Source organism: Eumetopias jubatus, unplaced genomic scaffold (assembly GCF_037043125.1).
Source record: "Eumetopias jubatus isolate StellerSeaLion01/CBP00866 unplaced genomic scaffold, mEumJub1_p1.0 scaffold_17, whole genome shotgun sequence".
Taxonomy (NCBI): domain Eukaryota; kingdom Metazoa; phylum Chordata; class Mammalia; order Carnivora; family Otariidae; genus Eumetopias; species Eumetopias jubatus.
Window position 1 is genome coordinate 30745236 of NW_028274823.1, and position 17594 is coordinate 30762829.

The 17594-nt window shown below is 38.0% G+C and overlaps 1 protein-coding gene across 4 annotated transcripts in view; it reads left to right on the top strand.

Annotated features, from left to right (window-relative positions):
• HPSE2 (heparanase 2 (inactive)) overlaps window positions 1-17594 on the top strand; it is a 667506-nt gene that overhangs the window by 426171 nt on the left and 223741 nt on the right. For all 4 annotated transcript variants that reach the window (XM_088019878.1, XM_028098764.1, XM_028098765.1 and 1 more), the window contains one exon: window positions 15128-15175. In XM_088019878.1, the coding sequence (XP_087876004.1) occupies window positions 15128-15175 (48 nt within the window). The remainder of the gene's footprint in view (window positions 1-15127; window positions 15176-17594) is intronic.

Genomic DNA, 17594 nt, shown 5'->3' on the forward strand with positions numbered 1-17594 from the left:
ACCTAGTCTATGTTTTATTCATTTAGAATATAGTAGGTGTCTTATAAATGTTTATTGAATGAATACGGTCTTATTCAACTGATGGTTCTAAATTCATCTGATCTGAAAACAGTATGCACAAATGTAATTGTGAAGCATTGTAAATCATTGTATAGTGATTTAAATAAATTATAGTGATTTATATAAATCATAATGATTAGCTTTAGTTTCAGAGAACCGATTTTAAGCTTTTTTACTTAGGTAGTTGCAGGACTAAACAGAATTATCTTCCCAATTAAGATATAACTAAGATATAACTCCACTATGAGATAGAATCTTCATGTTTATTTCTTCAGGACTAGCATATGGGAAGTACTTAATAAAATGCTTGTTTTATTATTTCATTTCCTTATTTGTGAACTGGCCATTTTTAGTCAGTGATCTTTTTTTTTTTTTAAGATTTTATTTATTTATTTGTCAGAGAGAGAGAGAGCACACAAGCAGAGGGAGAAGCAGGCTTCCCACAGAGCAGGGAGCCCAATGTGAGACTCGATCCTAGGACCCTGGGATTACAACCTGAGCTGAAGGCAGACGCTTAACCAACTGAACCACCCAGGCATCCCTAGTCAGTGATTTTTTTATCTAGAAGGGTAAGAATTGTTTTTTAGGATTATATCAGTTTTCTCTTTTTCTTTTGTAAACTTGTATGCATCATCTATATAATGACAATTTTATCTTAATCTATTGCTTTTCTTATTACTTTGAAACATATTGTTTCAGAAGTTCATTTTTATTATAATTGTTCTTGTCTGCTTTCTTGTTGATAGTCTTTTCTGCTTCTTCCCTTACACATTTAGGATAAAGTTACTATTTCATTTCCATCTAGGCTTCCTAATGTTTTAATTTTCAGTGTTAGTCTCCTTTAACTTATTTGGAGTGTATTGCTGTATCTGCTATAGAGTAAGGAGCTAATCTATTTCGTTGCCGGTATGGCAGTGTCAAGAAAAGCAGATATTCACTGAAAGTGTGTTTCCTGGGGCTTTTTTGAGGCCTTCACATCCCTAGTGAGATGACAACTAAATCTCCTCTCAGTAAATATTTATTGAACACCTATTTCGTATTTGAGTAGAGAAAAGAAAGTTCTAGGTTGAAGTTCTAGGCCATTTTTGTCAATGTCCTGAATCCGAAGTAAGGGTACGGCAGTTGAGGAATAGAGAGATGGGCAGTATAGTGAGCCAGAGGAGAATGGCAGAAAGTGAGAACACACAGATAGGCCAGAACAGGATCGTTACTGGGACTATGTGTACCATGGTAAAGAAGTTGTCTATTTTATTCTATAAGCAATGGAAAACCATTACAGAGTTTTTGTAAGAGCAGTGACATACCCTAGAGTCTACTCTATTCTCTGTGCCAAAGAGATTTTAAGGTACAAAAGTAAGGGATCAAAAGAGCTCAGTAAGAATACCATTTCATTACAAGATGACGGTAGATTGGGTTAAGGTAATGGCAGAAGAGATAGAAGTTAGGGCAGATATGATTTATTGATGGATATCTCAGCAAAGTGGGGTGAGAGAATTAATAAAGGATGACTTCCTCCTTTTGGACAGTTAACATCTTCTTTCAAGGGCCATCACATGCAGAAAAGGGAGCTTTTCAAAAGGAAGTAACACCAAGATGAACACACATTCATATTCAGGGAATATAATCCCTGGAGCAACAAAAGGTGGCTTTAAAAAATTTTGGGTATGCTTCAAGTTCAGGATAGTGATCTGAGCACCAGCTCCACTTCTTCTTGGAACCACCATCCCAGCTCCTATTAAAAATTGATAAAGAATAAATCCATAATAACAAACACACAAAAGAGGGATCATAAGCAGATGAGAGATTTTGACAGATTTCTATAAAACAGGTGGAAGGCTGTTGACAGATTAAGAAGAGTGAGGAAGTGGCAACCCAGAGAACATAGGCTCTGGGAAAAGATAGCCAGTCCACCTAGCAGATAGCCTCAGAGTCAGGAACAGTTGGGGTGAGAAAGGGAGACCAAGCCAAGGGGTTTATATAAAAGTCTGTCTGCAGTGAAACTACACTTACAGCTCAGCTCTCCCCTCCATCATTTTAAGTCCTCTACACTGCCCATACAGAGTAAAGACAGCTCAATCTATTATCTCTGAGCAAATCCCAACCCAAGATTAGGAGCCTTTACCAAAGAAATTGAAGGGATTGCCTAGGGATAAGCTAGTATTGCTAAACTGGAGTTGTTCCTGCAGAGTAAAACACTGAGATAAAGCACTGCCAGATATAGCCCAAAGGCTGTCTGTGTACTACCTTACTCCCTCTCTAAAGTGAAGTGTGTGGTGAACAAGCTCTGCCAACAAAATAGAGATCCTAGAGCAAGGAAAGACTTATCTAAAAAGCCTAAATATTCAACAGCTGAGAAAATTCTGTACCTGCTACCTAGAAGAATCTACTTATCCCCAATTTTTAAATATGATTAGATAGCCAAAGATCACGAGACATAAGAAGGAAACCAGTAGCGTGAAAGAGAAAACCCGAGATAAATAAATAAATAAATTGACCCAGGAAGAATTATAGTTCAAGACCGGAATTTTAAAAATAGGGCGCCTGGGTGGCTCAGTCTGTTGAGCGTCTGCCTTCGGCTCAGGTCATGATCTCGGGGTCCTGGGATCAAGTCCTGTGTCAGGCTCTCTGCTCAGCAGGGAGTCTGCTTCTCCCTCTCACTTCTCCTTTGTGCTCGCTCTCTCAAATAAATAAATAAAATCTTTAAAAAAAAAGAATTTTAAAAATAAAAATTTGAAATTAGTATCCTTATAAAGATACAGGAAGATATTGTACTTGCAGAATAAAAATATATTTCTATGAAAAAAAGGTACAAAGAGAACAAAAAGATATTTTTTGAAACTAAATTTATAATTGCTGAAATTAAGTCCAGTAAAGGTTAGACAGTGATTTCTTAGGTATAGCACTAAAAACATAAGTGATAAAAGAAAACATTGATTAACTGGACCTCAGCAAAATTAAGAAGTTTTGTGTATCAAATGGTACTATCAGGAATGTGAAAATACAGAATGGGAGAAAATATTTGCAAGTCATGTAACTGATAAGTGACTTGTATCCAAGATATATATAAAGAACTCTTACAAATTAACAATAAAAAGACAGATAGCTTATTTTAAAAATGAGCAAAAGGAACTTGAAATGGCATTTCTCCAATGAAGATATGCAAATGGCCAGTAAGCACAAGAATGGATGCCTAGTATCATTAGTCATTAAGGAAATGCAAATCGAAATCACAATGAGATACCACTTCATATGCATTGGGATGGTCAAAATAAAAAAAATATGCAAGAATAAATATTGGAGAAAGTAAAAAGAATACATATTGGAGAAGACATGGAGAAACTGGAACTTTCATACACTGCTGGTGGGAATGTAATATGGTGCAACTGCTTCAGAAAACAGTCTGGCAATTACTCAAAAAAGGTTAAACACAGAGTTACCATTATGACTCAGCAATTCCACTCCGAGGTATATATCCAAGAGAAATGAAAATGTATGTCCATAAAAACATGTGTACAAATATTCATAGTGGGATTATTCATAATAGCCAAAGAGTAGAAACAGCCCAAATATCCATAGCTGATAAATGGATAAATAAAAAGTGGTATATCCATAAATTGGAATATTATTTGACAATAAAAAGAAATGAAATACCAATACAGGTTACAACATGGATGAAGCTTGAAAACATTATGCTAACTGAAAGAAGCCAGTCGTAAAAGGCCCCACATTGTATGATTTCCTTTATATGAAATTAACAGAATAGACAATCTATGGAGACAAAAAGTAGATTAGTGATTGGTTAGGGCTGGTGGAGACTGTGGGGAAATGGAGAGTGACTGCTCATAGGTACAGGGTTTCTTTTTGAAATTAAATATTCTAAATTAGATTGTGTTGTGCTTCCACAACTCCATAAATAACTATTGAGTTGTACACTTAAAATGTACATTTAAATAAATTTGTATTGAATCATATCTCCAAAAAGCTCTTAAAAGAAAGAATCCAATAAAATAATTGGAAGAGAAAATCTTCCATACACAGAGCTTTAGACAGAGAAAGAAAATTTGAGATAAAATATTACTGATACAGAGGATCATTTCAGGATACTCAACAGCTATAGAAGATCCAGATCCAGAAACAAAGAAGAAAATTATGTTACTGAAACAAAGGAAAATTTCATCAACTTTTACAATGTAAAAGTAAAGAGACAAGTGACAGAAAATAGATGGTAGAAATGGAGAGAAGAAATAAGTCATATAAGGGCTGATATGATCATATAATATAGGTGAAGTCAGAAAATATTGTCTAAACCATTGAAATAATTGATAGGGAGGTGGAAAAATGGGGTCTCAGTAAACCAAGAACAATGAGTTAACTCTTGGTTAGGAAGACTTATGGTAGCATTTCCTTAAATGTGCTCTGGAGAATATCAGTTTTGCAGGATATTAACATTATATTGGGGGAGGGGGATAAAACGTTCCATGGTCCAGTAATTTGGAGAAATACTGGGATACACAAATGTTCTGAAACACTTCCTGGCACCTTTAATACATTACATTCTGAATCTCCAAGAAGGGGATCTAGCATGCAGAATTTCTTACATTTATTTGACCAGAGTCTTATTTTCAGAGACCATCTTGAAAGACTAGTGTTCCGCAAACATGTCTGGACAACCTGGAATAGGAACCCTGCTTTGGGGGGAGGGATGGTGGTATAGCAGACAACAACAAAAGAATTACCATTTGGAAAATTCGGAACCTGCACCCCATTAACAGTCTTGTTACCAGTGCACTTGCTTCCATTCTTGCCCTCTCTAATCTATACACTACCATCTTCTGCAAACATATAATTCACATGACATAAGTCTCTTGCAAAAGACTCCTAATGACTTTTCATTGCTCTTAGAATAAAATTCAATCTCCTTACCATATCTACAAGGCTCTACCATGAATAATCTGACTGCTGCCTAGCTCTTCATTCTTATCTTCTTTAGCTTTCCCTTTTTCTCATTTCACTCACACCTCACTGGCTTGGTATGTGCTAGGCTTCTCTTTACTTGGGGGCCTTCACATATGCTCTTCCTTCCAGAGTGTTCTCTCTGCTTGCCACATGGCTGGTTTCTCCTCATCTATCAGAGACCTTCCTTGAGTAACTGATCTAAGTAATTTTCTATCAACACACTCTGTTTGTTCTCTTTTTGGTATTTGTCACAATATAAAACTACGTATTTATTGTATGTTTATTTGTTGGTTAAAGATTACAAACTCCATGAGGGTGGGAAGTATGTCTGTTGTATTACCAGTATATATGCAGTGCCGGCAAAAAGCCTAATGCATAGCATGTGCTCAAATGTGTTGAATGAAAAATGGAAGCTATCCTAACATTCTACAGAGGTGTTAGTGGAATATTCTAGCCTGAACCTGTGTTAGAACAGAAAGCTAGACAAGGCCTTTAGCTCCCATGGCAGCCGAAAGAGCTGTGGAAAACATTCTAATTTGGGCAATAAGGGTAAAAGCAGAAGACAATTAGGCAGCAAATAATGGCCTCCTCCATCACAGCAGACCGCATGATGTATGTTATATGCTCAATGGTCTACAAACCAGAAAGAGAAAAATTTCCTTTTCATATCCAGAATTTCATTTTTTTACAAGCAAATTTATTTTTATTTTGTTTTATTATTATTATTTTTTAGAGCGAGAGAGTGCATGTGCTTGAGCTGGGGGGCTTGGGCAGGGAGGGGCAAAGAAGGAGAGAAAATCTTAAGCAGGCTCCACGCCCCACACTGGGCCTCACAGGGGCTCGATCTCACAACCCTGAGATCAAGACCTGAACTGAAATCAATAGTCGGATGCTTAACCAACTGAGCCACCCGGGTGCCCCAAGCAAATTTATTTATTTATTTATTTTTCCTTTTTTTTTAAAAATTTAAATTCAATTAATTAACATATAATGTATTATTTGTTTCAGGGGTACAGGTCTGTGATTCATCATTCTTATATCCAGAATTTCTATCTTTAGTTGTGTCTAATTCTTCTACTAAGCCTAATGCTGATTTATAGACTCCACCTGTACTTAAAGCATAGATAGTAATGAAGGCTGTATGGGTGGGTAAGGGTGGAAACTTCTCTATGTTTCTATTACTTGGCTCCCATTATGACTTTTATGGGCCATATGTATTTTTTACTTCATGGGTCCCCTCCTCCATAAAGACATTATAACAACAACCTGTTTTCTACTGTAGTGAGTAGGATTGGGGAAAAAGCAGGATGGTGAAAAGCACGCACTTCGCAACTAGATGAGACCTAGTAGAGTGACTCACTAAGTCATCTTGAGGAATTGTTTAATGTCTGTAAAATCTCAGTCTTTTCATCTGTAAAATGGGACTGATTAAATTACCTATTTCTTAGGCTTATTGTAGAGTTAAATGAAATAAAGGGCTCAGCACAGTTCCTGGCACAGTTGACACATAAAGGAATATCAGCCACAATTGTTAGGAAGAATAAGTGTATTTCAAAGATGAAAAGGCAGGTTTTTTCCTTTTTTTTTTTGTATATAACTTTATGTAGTTTTCCGGGAAGTTTAGATAATCGAGTGGATATAGGAACTAGAAAGATTAGCTACAATAACATGCCAGGATAATGAGGGTGATCACAGCTCTACCTCCTGTGTAAAAACCACCACATTCTCATTTGGAGTGGGAAGATGCACAGCTGGGGACAATTTGGTATACAGAGTAATTATTACAATGTTATTCCTAGTAATTGTTCTGTTTTATTTCAACTGTGAAAGAGTTATATGACTTGACCAAGCTACAGGAGGAGAGAACAATTTATTCCTCTTAGTTCGTAAGAGTTTCCATCTCTGCCTCTAGAGAGGAAAGGCCCCCAGCAGCTGTTTAGTACTCATTAACAGGGAAGCATTGGCTACTGCAAGGGTGTGCTCCCTAGCTAAGCATTGTGTTAGTGACTACAACTTCTAAACTTGCTTTTTTTTCCCCCGGAAAGGACTTCTTTCCTGATTAGAGAAACAACCTAATTCTTTCCCCAAGCCCAAGGTCATCAATTATTGCCATTATGATGAAGATGTTTCTCTCTTCCTCCAATGTCAGAGAAGTCAAATGGGGGTTAGAAAGAACATTGGAGAAGGAGACTGGAGTCCTGGGACATAGACTTAGATTTGACACAGATATTCTTCCTCACTTTCTTTTTTTCCATTTATTTTCTCATTTTTTTTCTTCTACTTTCCCTGAGAACCCTACCCTCTATTCCAAGAATGCCTACCCTATGAGGCACTACTAAGATCAGAATCTGTCAAAGGTGTGGCCCATGGTCCTCCTGCATTAGAAGCACTTGTTGAGTTTCTTAAAAATGCAGCATGATTCTTAAGCTCCAGCCTAGACCTACCAAACCAGAATGTGGGGGTATAAAACTTAGATACTGGATTTTTGAACAGCAACTCCATGGCGTTCTTTGCACACCAAAGCATAAGAACCATTGCCCTGTAATATAGGCAGAGCAGGTTTTATTATCTTTGTTTTACAGATCAAGGAATGAAGGTGCACAGATATTAAATTTTTACCAAACTCACATTTATTCAATGCCAACAGTATGCCAGGAAGTAACCTTGTTCCTTCATGCATGTTATCTTGTTAATCTTCACAAGGCCTTTAAGAAATAAGTGCTATTCCCTCCATTTGAAATGGTTTAGAGAGATTAAACAGTGTACCCAAAGCCACATAGCTAATAAGCTGTGGAGCCAAGTCTTAAATCAGGTATCTTTCTGACTCCTAGATCCATGGTCTTTCTACTCTGTGGTGCTATTTTTTTGAATCTTCATTTTTTAACGAAGCCACATGGTCTAGCATACTAGAAAAAATATAATCCTTTTCCACCTTAGTTCCACAGTGTTAATTCTCCTAGACCCAGCTTCATACCAAAGTGTGAACTTTTGGAAAGTTCAGTTTTACATATGAAATTTATCCTGACGTCTTGATGCATTTTTCCTCCTTCCCATCAGGCTCCACAGCCAGGGCAAATCATATCCGGTCAGTTATAGCCTTCTTTGCTTGAATCCAAGTCTTTTTGACTTCCTTAGGAGCATTTTTAGACTGTCAAGACATGTCTATAATAATATTCCCCTAACCAGCACCTTTCAGCTCCAGCCATAGCCTTCCAGATCTGTTTCAACATCTTCTCTCATCATCCGCCACCCCCTGCTATTTGCCTTCATTTTAATCAAGCAAACTTATTTTGTCCTTTATGTATTATTATCTCACATCTGCCTCCATTTTATGCCAAACACGGCCCTGTAGCCTCCCTCCTTTTAACTCCCCATTAGCAGCAAATAAGCTTCATCCTGGGGGGCCAGATCCAGGTAATAGTGCCTGGTACCCTGTCTTTAGAAGGATTCATAGGTCAATTCCAAGATTAGTGAGACAATAGTGAGATTACCAATATCTACTATGGGGTCAGAAAATGGGGACAGCACTACAAACATTGCAAATTTGTTATCTCTGCATGGTTAAAACAAGGGCTTTAGACTCGGAACTGGGTTTGAATCTCAGCTCTGCAACTTATTACCTGGGTGATCTTGAGCACAGTTTTTTCATCTATAAAATGAAAGTGATAATACAACCTTACAGGATTGTACACTCTGTAAACCACTTACCAAATGCCTGTCAATCACTACATGGTAGCTAACTTATTTTTTCCTTTCTTCCTTCTTGCCCTTAAATTAAACTTCATGGATGTAATTTTTATTGGCAAGAAAGATTGGTTGAAGAATCTCATCCATCTCAAATTCCAGTATATTAAAACTCTATAAATCTATCAAATTGAGGGAATAGTAAGCTAGAAGGGAAGCCTAAACAGAGAACTGCACTAGCTATTAAAGTCAATGAATATATAGCCATGCTATTTATCAGCTTACTGCCAATGTAATATTATATATAAATAGGGGTGGGGAGAAAAAGGGAAGGGAGGGAGCGAAAGGGACAGGAAGGGAGGGAGGGAAAGAGAAAGAGAGAGAGATGTACCAATATATCCTTTGTTCTGTGCAGCACCTAGTATAGATAGCTCAATATATAACTAGCCATGGAAAAGTAAGTGGCTTTGGACCAAATGGGAGATGCCTGGTTTGCTGTAACTCAAGATGAATAACTTCCTCACAGGTTTTTCCCAGGCTTTGTGTGGAATAGCTATCACATCTTATTCGTGCTACTTACATGACCAAAGTTCTCCTCATGGACAAGGAGAAAAAGGTCAGGCTACCACTCTCTTACTGACGTTTGTACTCATTTAGACATCCAGTTCCCTGTGAAGGATTTATCCTCCTTCCCGGGAGCAAAATTCAGAATCCAGTTTTTAGGGTTGCATTCTGTGGTTCAGCAGTAGAAACCAAACCCCAAAGACCGTGAATAAAGATGTGCCTTATTATAAGAGAGAGCTGTGATATGCCCTGGGAGAGAAGGCTCAACAATATTTCAGATACGTCATATGTGCAGGTGGGTAACAAAGGAAAGAAATTCTCCCAGATTTGGGATCTCTTGGGGGAGGAAAAGGAACTCTCTCCATGAAAGGGGATATGTTGTTCTTTTCCACAGCAGCAGATTGGCTCCAGTGGGAAAGATCTCCCAATACTGAAATGTCTGCCTGGCACTAGCTAATTTCCTTTGATACAAGTCCCTGCCCTTTCCCTCTCTTACCCTTCTTTGCATGAGTGGATGTCAGCATGAGGGCAGACATCTTCTGTTCTCTGGGATAATCATCCAGGATTTCTGTCTTCATAACTCAGGTATGGAGACATCCAACCTTGGAAAACCAAGATCTTGCCCTTTTTGTTATTCACATCCTGGCTCATCTTTTACTTGTACATTCATAGACCTAAATCTAGGGATTAGAATGGAAGTGGATGGCTGAAAATCCTTGGATAATACCAGACACTAAACAGAATTTCACTTTCCCAGTGGTATTTCCCTCTTGACAGCACTAGTCTGTGTGCATGTTTTTCCACCTCTAATATTACTGTTGTGGAGCATTCTGCAGCTGTGTTGAAGTTGTTCATTTATGTGGTTTGGGCCAGTTTCTGAGAAACCGGCAGAACTAGAGAGCAGAGGAATCCATCAGTGTTAGATTTGAACAAAGAAAATTATGATCTTTTGGACTTGCTGTCTACCACGTTGCCAATATAGATATAAAAAAGAAAGGATAGAAATGATATGGGTACAGGGGAGTTATAGAGAGCCCTAATTTGCAGGAAGGAGCCTGGGGGTGGGGAGAAACCCCCAAACTCATTGACTTGTAGTGTCTATTCCTTGGGGTTCTGTCTAATTGGTTTCCTTTATGTGTTATTTCTGTGGTTGTTTTCTCTTTTTCTAGTTTTAAAAAATAATGTCAAAGACTTCTGAAAACAGAACATTTCGCTCATGTGAGGTCAATTTTTTACACTTTTCAAAAAACAAGGGTATGTTTGGTCATCTTGGTAGTATTTGGAAATGTATATTTTGTTTGACATTATTTGTGAATTAAATTTTTCCTCCTCAGAATAAGTGTAAAAATGCTTCCATATGTTTGAAGTTGGTTTCATCATTTTGCTAAGAAGGAAAAAGGAAGAATGTAGTTTATAGCAATTTTCATGTGAATACATATTTAATAATGGTGTTTCCTCAAAGTTAAAACAGCTTTTCTACTGCTTCAATATGCTACTAAAGTTAAGAAGATAATATCATTTGTTTCAAAGTATTAAATTGTAATTGAGATATTTTTTAATGTGATGAAACTAAGCTATATTTTACTATTTTGATTTCTCACACAAAATACGATCTTAGGTGAGGATCTGACTTTAATTTTTTTTCCCAAATACCCACAAATCACATAACATCATTAAAGAAATGCTTCAGTTTTTCATATACTAAATTCTTTTCCATGTAATAAATTCTTATATGTAACTTGAAAAAAAAATCTATTCCATAGCTCTCCTTACTAATTCCTAATCTCTCTAGGAGTTCCTAAGATCTCCTTTCTAGTTCCTAGGAATGTTTTAATAATTGTGGGTTTTATGGTATATTTTAATATATGGTAGATCAAACAAATGTCTCTTCATTATTCCAGTTTTAAGGAATATTCTTGGCTTCTTCTAGATGATTGTTAGAATGATTTTGTAAAGTTTCAAAAATATCTACTGGGATTTTTTAAATTAGAATTTCATTAAACCCATAAATTAGTTTAGGGAGAATAATTGATTTTCCTATCCAGGATCATGGTAGGTCTTTTCCTTTATTCAATTTTAAAATATTTCTCTGTAAACTATAATATTCTATATAAGGGTCCAGTCTATTTTATATTTAATTATAGATTTTATGGATTTTCTTTGAGGGATGTGGGGTAGGGTGTGGGGGGAGAAAACATTAGCCTTACTTTAAATGTTCCTAACTCTAGTTTTCCCATTCTTTTTATAATGCTACTTTTAATAATGGAAAGTTACTTAAGAACTTAATTATCAACCTATAGCAGAACAAACTATCCAATGCATATGAGGATCTCCAGATTATAGTACCATAAAGAACCAGTTTCCAACTTTTAAGACACCAAATTAGATGTGTTCTTTTTTTTTATTTTTTATTTATTTATTTATTTATTTGAGAGAGAGAATGAGATAGAGCATGAGAGAGGGGAGGGTCAGAGGGAGAAGCAGACTCCCTGCTGAGCAGGGAGCCCGATGTGGGACTCGATCCCGGGACTCCAGGATCATGACCTGAGCCGAAGGCAGTCGCTTAACCAACTGAGCCACCCAGGCGCCCCTAGATGTGTTCTTAATTGCCTATCCAGACCCTTTTAGCCAAGCAGGACATTAATGATTTTTTTTCCTCCTTATTTTCTTTTGAATGCATAGTTGTTATCATCAGTGACTATTTATTTCAAGTTCTTTAAGGCATATTCAAGAAGATTGGAATACATTCACCAACATCAGCATCAAAAGTCTGTTCCTGGGTTACCCATCTTGGGCAATGGCATTACTACAATTAAAACTTTGGGCTCCTCTCTTTTGCCTCTTGCCCAACTCAGACTCACGCACCAAATCCTCTTGAGTGCTCCACCAGTGCTACTCAATGGGTCTTTTTTCATTTTCACGTTTCCAAGCATCCCCTCTCTCTGCGGTCATCTCCTACCAGTTTGTCCACACCAGCATGTTTCAGCTTTACCCAGCCAGAGTGATCTTCCTGACACTCAAATCTGATTCCCCTCATTTGTTTAAAAACAGGATAAATCCAACAAATATACATGAAAAGAGCCAGCTGTATTTTGCAAATTATGTTGGGTACTAGTCATACAAAGATAAATAGGAGCTAGACTTGTACCTAGTTATTAAGGGATAAAGGCCAGACTTGTTAGCATCACAGCCTAGCAGCCAGTGACCTGACCAGTCTGACGTCCTGCCATTCCCTTACCTGTCTCCTGACATCCAGTCAAGATGGACTCCTGAGAACACACTCACCTTGACTCTACCTTGTTTTGCCTGTTCTTTATGACAAAATCTTACACTTCTTTCAGTGCAAATTCAGTGTCATGTGCGATGTGAAGCTTTTCTCAATGTTTATCTCTCTTCTAACACCATAGGGTATAGAGCTAACTGCTCCCTTGACTGCTATCTCTGAGCAGTCAGTTTGTACCAGTAATATAGCACATAGAAACTCTGATAGCTGATTGTCTCCATGTCTCTCTTCTTGGCTTTTTTATGGTGGTCATCATGTAGCAGAGGCCCTGGGTCAGTCACCTTGATACCCTGCATATTCTCTTACAAATAGGCACTGCAATGCTCAAGTCTGAGAGGAAGCCAACAAGCAAAGGTGCTCAGGCCTTTTTTTCTCTTTTTTGGATGAATTGGTAGTATTTTCTCAAGGCAAAAGTTCAACTTATTTTTTGCATCTTAGAGTTGTACTGTACTTCCGGGCCTCAGTGAAAACAGCTTGGAGGCAGCATAGGATCCTAGAAAGAGGGTCGGATTTGGAGTCAGAGAACCTGGGTTTAGTCCACACTAGCTCTATGAATTTGAGCAAGTCTTATAACCTCCACGAGGCTTAGCCTCCTCCACTATAAATTAAGAGTATTTACGACCTACCAGGTTGTTTTGAGGACTATGTGAAATTATACATATAAGAAGCTGAAAAGCATTTTATAATGATAGAGCACTATAAATGTCAGTGTTATTTTTATTATGGTTTTTTATATGTAAATGAAGACAGTTTTACATAAAATGCTTCTATTTTGGAAATACTCCGGCTGGCATTTATTGCTTTGCCTGGTCATGCCCTGCTTCCCCAGGAGTGCTACTAGGAGGGGTGGCCTGACTCCATAAAAATGGGCTGTTTGGGACATCTAGAGCCACTACTTCTCTAGCCAGTGGGGAAGTTAGTAATCTGTATAATGGAATCAATAATATCCACCTTCCTAAGCAAGACTGTTTTGAGAATTATAAGAAATAACACGCGAATGGCTGGTACTAAGTAGGTACTCAATATATGTTATATTCCCTCCAATCTCCATTTACGTGTTGGTCTTGCCCATCAAACCAGTTCCATTCCTGATCACCCTTATGTTCCATTTCCCGTATTGCTCCTGACCGCTGAATGGTGCTGGAGAAAAAAGACCAGACCATACGGATAAGAGCCACGCTGCCCGCTTCTCCTCTCCTTCTTCTCCTCTCGTCTGTGCCCTCTTAGCCCTTGCTCTCCTCCCCTTCTCCTCTCCCATTCTCTTTCTCCTGCCCCACCCCCATCTCCCTCCTCTCCTTCCTCTTCATCTTCTTTCATAAACTTCACTCCTATGCTGAGCAGCAGTCCTGGCATCCTCTCTCTCACTTCCAATCCTGCAAAAATTAAGTGCTTTTCCACATCATGGCAAAGCAGAGCCTCCGTTTGGGCAGCACTTGGCAACCCCTTGCCGTGTGTCTGCCTGCAAGATTGTGCCGGCACAGGGTAGGAGAGGACCTTCTTGACAAAACACCCTCTCGCTTCCTAATGGAAGAGTTTTTTGGTTACGAAATACTGATGGAAGATTGTTTCTGTCTGTAGAAAAGTTCCCTTCCAGGGTTGAAGGGTTGAAGGGAAGGTCTTAAAGACCTGAGATATTCCTTTTGATTTCCTGTGTCTGCACGGTAACTCTCTCAAATAGTAACAATAGCCATGGCAGCACATGGCCTCAGAACATGAGGATGGGGAGAATGGAAGTTGGTAGATAACTGAGTTATTCACAGACCTGCAATTTATGATACCCTGCGGCATCTGTGGGGCCTTAGAGCTTCCTCCCAGCTCTTTGGTTCTGGTCGAACCTCCAGGAGCATAGGAGGCTGGGGAACTAGTAACAAGGCTTTGCTGTGTGTTTTGAAAGAAAACAGGTCTGGTTTCTCTTTTAAGCTGAGTAAATGTCAGATGACACTGCTTAGCTGCTTCAGAAATAGATTTCTCTATGCTATATATAAGTGATGAATCACTAAATTCTACTCCTGAAACTAATATTATACTATATGTTAACTAACTAGAATTTAAATAAAAACTTGAAGCATTAAAAAAAAGATTTCTCTGTGTGGTGCTCAGGTTTCTGGCACACCACACTCAGGTATGGCAGCCCCTTCCTGGGGCATATTTGAAAGTGCTTTATGCTTATATAACTAAATTGGGTTTTCGCATGGTCTTTTCAGAAGGCTGAGGTTTTCAAAGGCTCTATTGAGTCACCATCCTTGGGAAATGTTAGAGTTTATTTGTTTCCTAGCAGATTTCAGAGTCCTTAGAGAATAGGAAATGAGAGAGAGAAGTTTTGTGCATGGGGAAAGTGATGTGGAAACCATCAGGTATGGGCTTGGGAAGACAGACATAGACAGCATGCTGTATTGGGGTCTTGATTTCCAGATGGTAAAGGATGTGTGAAAAGCTGAAAGTATCCTTACCTTCACCTTCTGTACAGTTTAACTTCCAGTAGCTCTGGATAGACCTTGATTGTGGCTGTGGGCTCTTAGCCCAAGGATTGGCCTAATCTATACCTCAGCTTATTTTATTTGTTCTTTCTGTTCTGTACAGATTCATGAAGGTGGCAGGAAGCACAGTGGATGCAGTTACCTGGCAACAGTAGGTATTCACCATTTTTGCTCTTACTTATTATAGCTACTGCGAAATGAAAGATAATTAGCTGTTATGAACATTATAGCTGACATCTAATAAGCTACTCTTTATCCTCGAAGAGAAAAAGTCAAAACTAACTCCAAAGCTGTTCTTGTGGTGCATACTGTCTCATAGTAATATAATTTTGTTTTGTTGTTTAAATAAAACCCAAAACAAAACAAAAAAACCCGAAAGCTCAGCTATTATGTATACTTTTAAATTAACCTGTCATCAGTGAACAGGTAATGGGAATATGAGCATGCCATCACTTACCCATAAGTTTTCCTTGGGAATAAATTTCCTTAAGAGAGGAAATAGTTTTAATTACTCAATGTGTCATGTGAAAATAACACTTTATTATAGTAATGGCAGTGGTCTTAATTAGTGCCAAGAGTGTTACTAATATGAAGCAATTAAAAAAAAAGGAATATGAAGGGAATGAAGCAGCCTCAAGAGAAGATAAACCCTAGTATTCCAGGAAGAAGCTTATAGTGGCAAAGACCTGTTAACCTAAGGGTAGCTTGATTTGTAAAGATAATTATCTGATACATAAATTAATTTTCTTTAGGTTTCCTTATGGTATTGGTGTTGGAATGTGAGCACCTCACAATGTCTCACCAATTTTATACCAGAATCTTGCCCTTCCTTTTTGTAAGAAATCTACCCCATAGCATCTTCGAAGTCGTCTTTCATCCAATGTGGTCCACACAGCTCAGACATGTGCCATTCTGGGCCCTCATAGCGGTCAAGTATGACTGCCTCGCTCAGTAACTCTCACCCGGCCTGCCTAGCACATTTACTTCTCTTCTCTGTCCTCCATTTTAAGTGGGTCACAGTATCCCTTGGGATTCATGACAGTTGTGAAAGAAGCAAGAGCAGTGGATGAAATCTTTATTAACTATCCCAAAAGGATTTTTGACTGTTGGCAATCAATAACTTAAATCATAATGGAAAATATTTTATTATGCATTTATACGTAGTTTCTCTAAGCATCATTTTAAATGTTTCCAGAAATTCTTACCCTTCCTCCTTCAGTTTGTTTTGTGAGTCATGGATGAGTAGGTCTAGAGATCTTGTCATTCCCATGCTTAAAACCCCTCAGTGCCTTCCCTTTGTACTTAGACAAAAGGCCAAACTCTACTCTGGCCTATAGGGAAGGTACTTTGTGTTTGGCCTCTGCTACTGTATGATCATTTCTAGTGCCACCCTGACCTTACTCATTCTGTCCCAACACACTAGTGGTCTTTCACGTTTTAGAAAATTCACGTGCATGTCTGCCTCAGGATCTTTGTAAGTGCTATTGTCCCTGCCTGGAATGCTGTTATCCTCATTTTTTGTGTGGCTAGTTCCTTCTCATCTCTAAAGACTCAGCTTACATGTTATCTCCTTTCAGAGGCCTTCCGTGCTGGTCCTATCTAACACAGACCCCCTTTTTAATTCTCTTTCTTAGCTCTTTTCTTTCCATGCTACTTTACATAACTTATCATTACTTTACCAAACTTACAATTATTTTTTTCTCTTAACTTGTCTTTGTAATTTGTGTGTTTTTCTCTTCCACCAGAATAGCACTTAGTCAGTTCAACAAGTACTTATTTAGGCAATTGTTTACTGAGCCTATAGTATGGGGGAAAATAACAGCAACGATGAAACTGTTTGCAGGAACTGTTGCAAACCTTGTCTCTCTTACTGTATCTGATGCTCACAACAACCAAATGAGTCTGGGACTAGTTTTATCTCTTGCATAACTTAAAGGAAGTTGTAGAAAATCCAAACATTACACAGAAAGTGGTAGATTTTGGACTTAAGGTTGAGTGTGTCTCACTCCAAGGGCTATTCTCTTAACTGTTAACTACTTTGATAATAAGACAATGATTTTTTGCTGAAAATATTACATTCTACTAGAGCAGTTCAAATCCTCTTCAGTGTCTTTCATCAAAGGCTATCTGGATAACGTAACATAAAGGCTGATGCTTGAAGAATTCCTAGTGTTTGTAAGGAGAAATAAAGAGATCAGTGTATGAAAATTATTGGGTAAGAATGTAAGACTTGCTCAGTTATTATGACTGACAGGGAGAGATCAGAAAAAGTTTTTCTTCCATATTCAAGCACTCTCCATAGCACAAATGGAATGAAGTGAGCCCAGTCTTTTTTTATAATGGAGAAATAAGACTTTTATAAATATATTTTATTAGCTATTTTTAAAATATTGGCCACCTCTCAAGATAAATGTCATGTGTTTGCAACTACTCTAAAAATACCCCCCAAAGCAGGCAAGGGATTGTGTTTCTTTTCGCTCCAGGATCAGCACTCATTTGGGGACAACCAGTAGCACCTGGAATCTACCATTTATCCCTTCCAGCCACAGTTTTCAATCAAGACTTGGAAT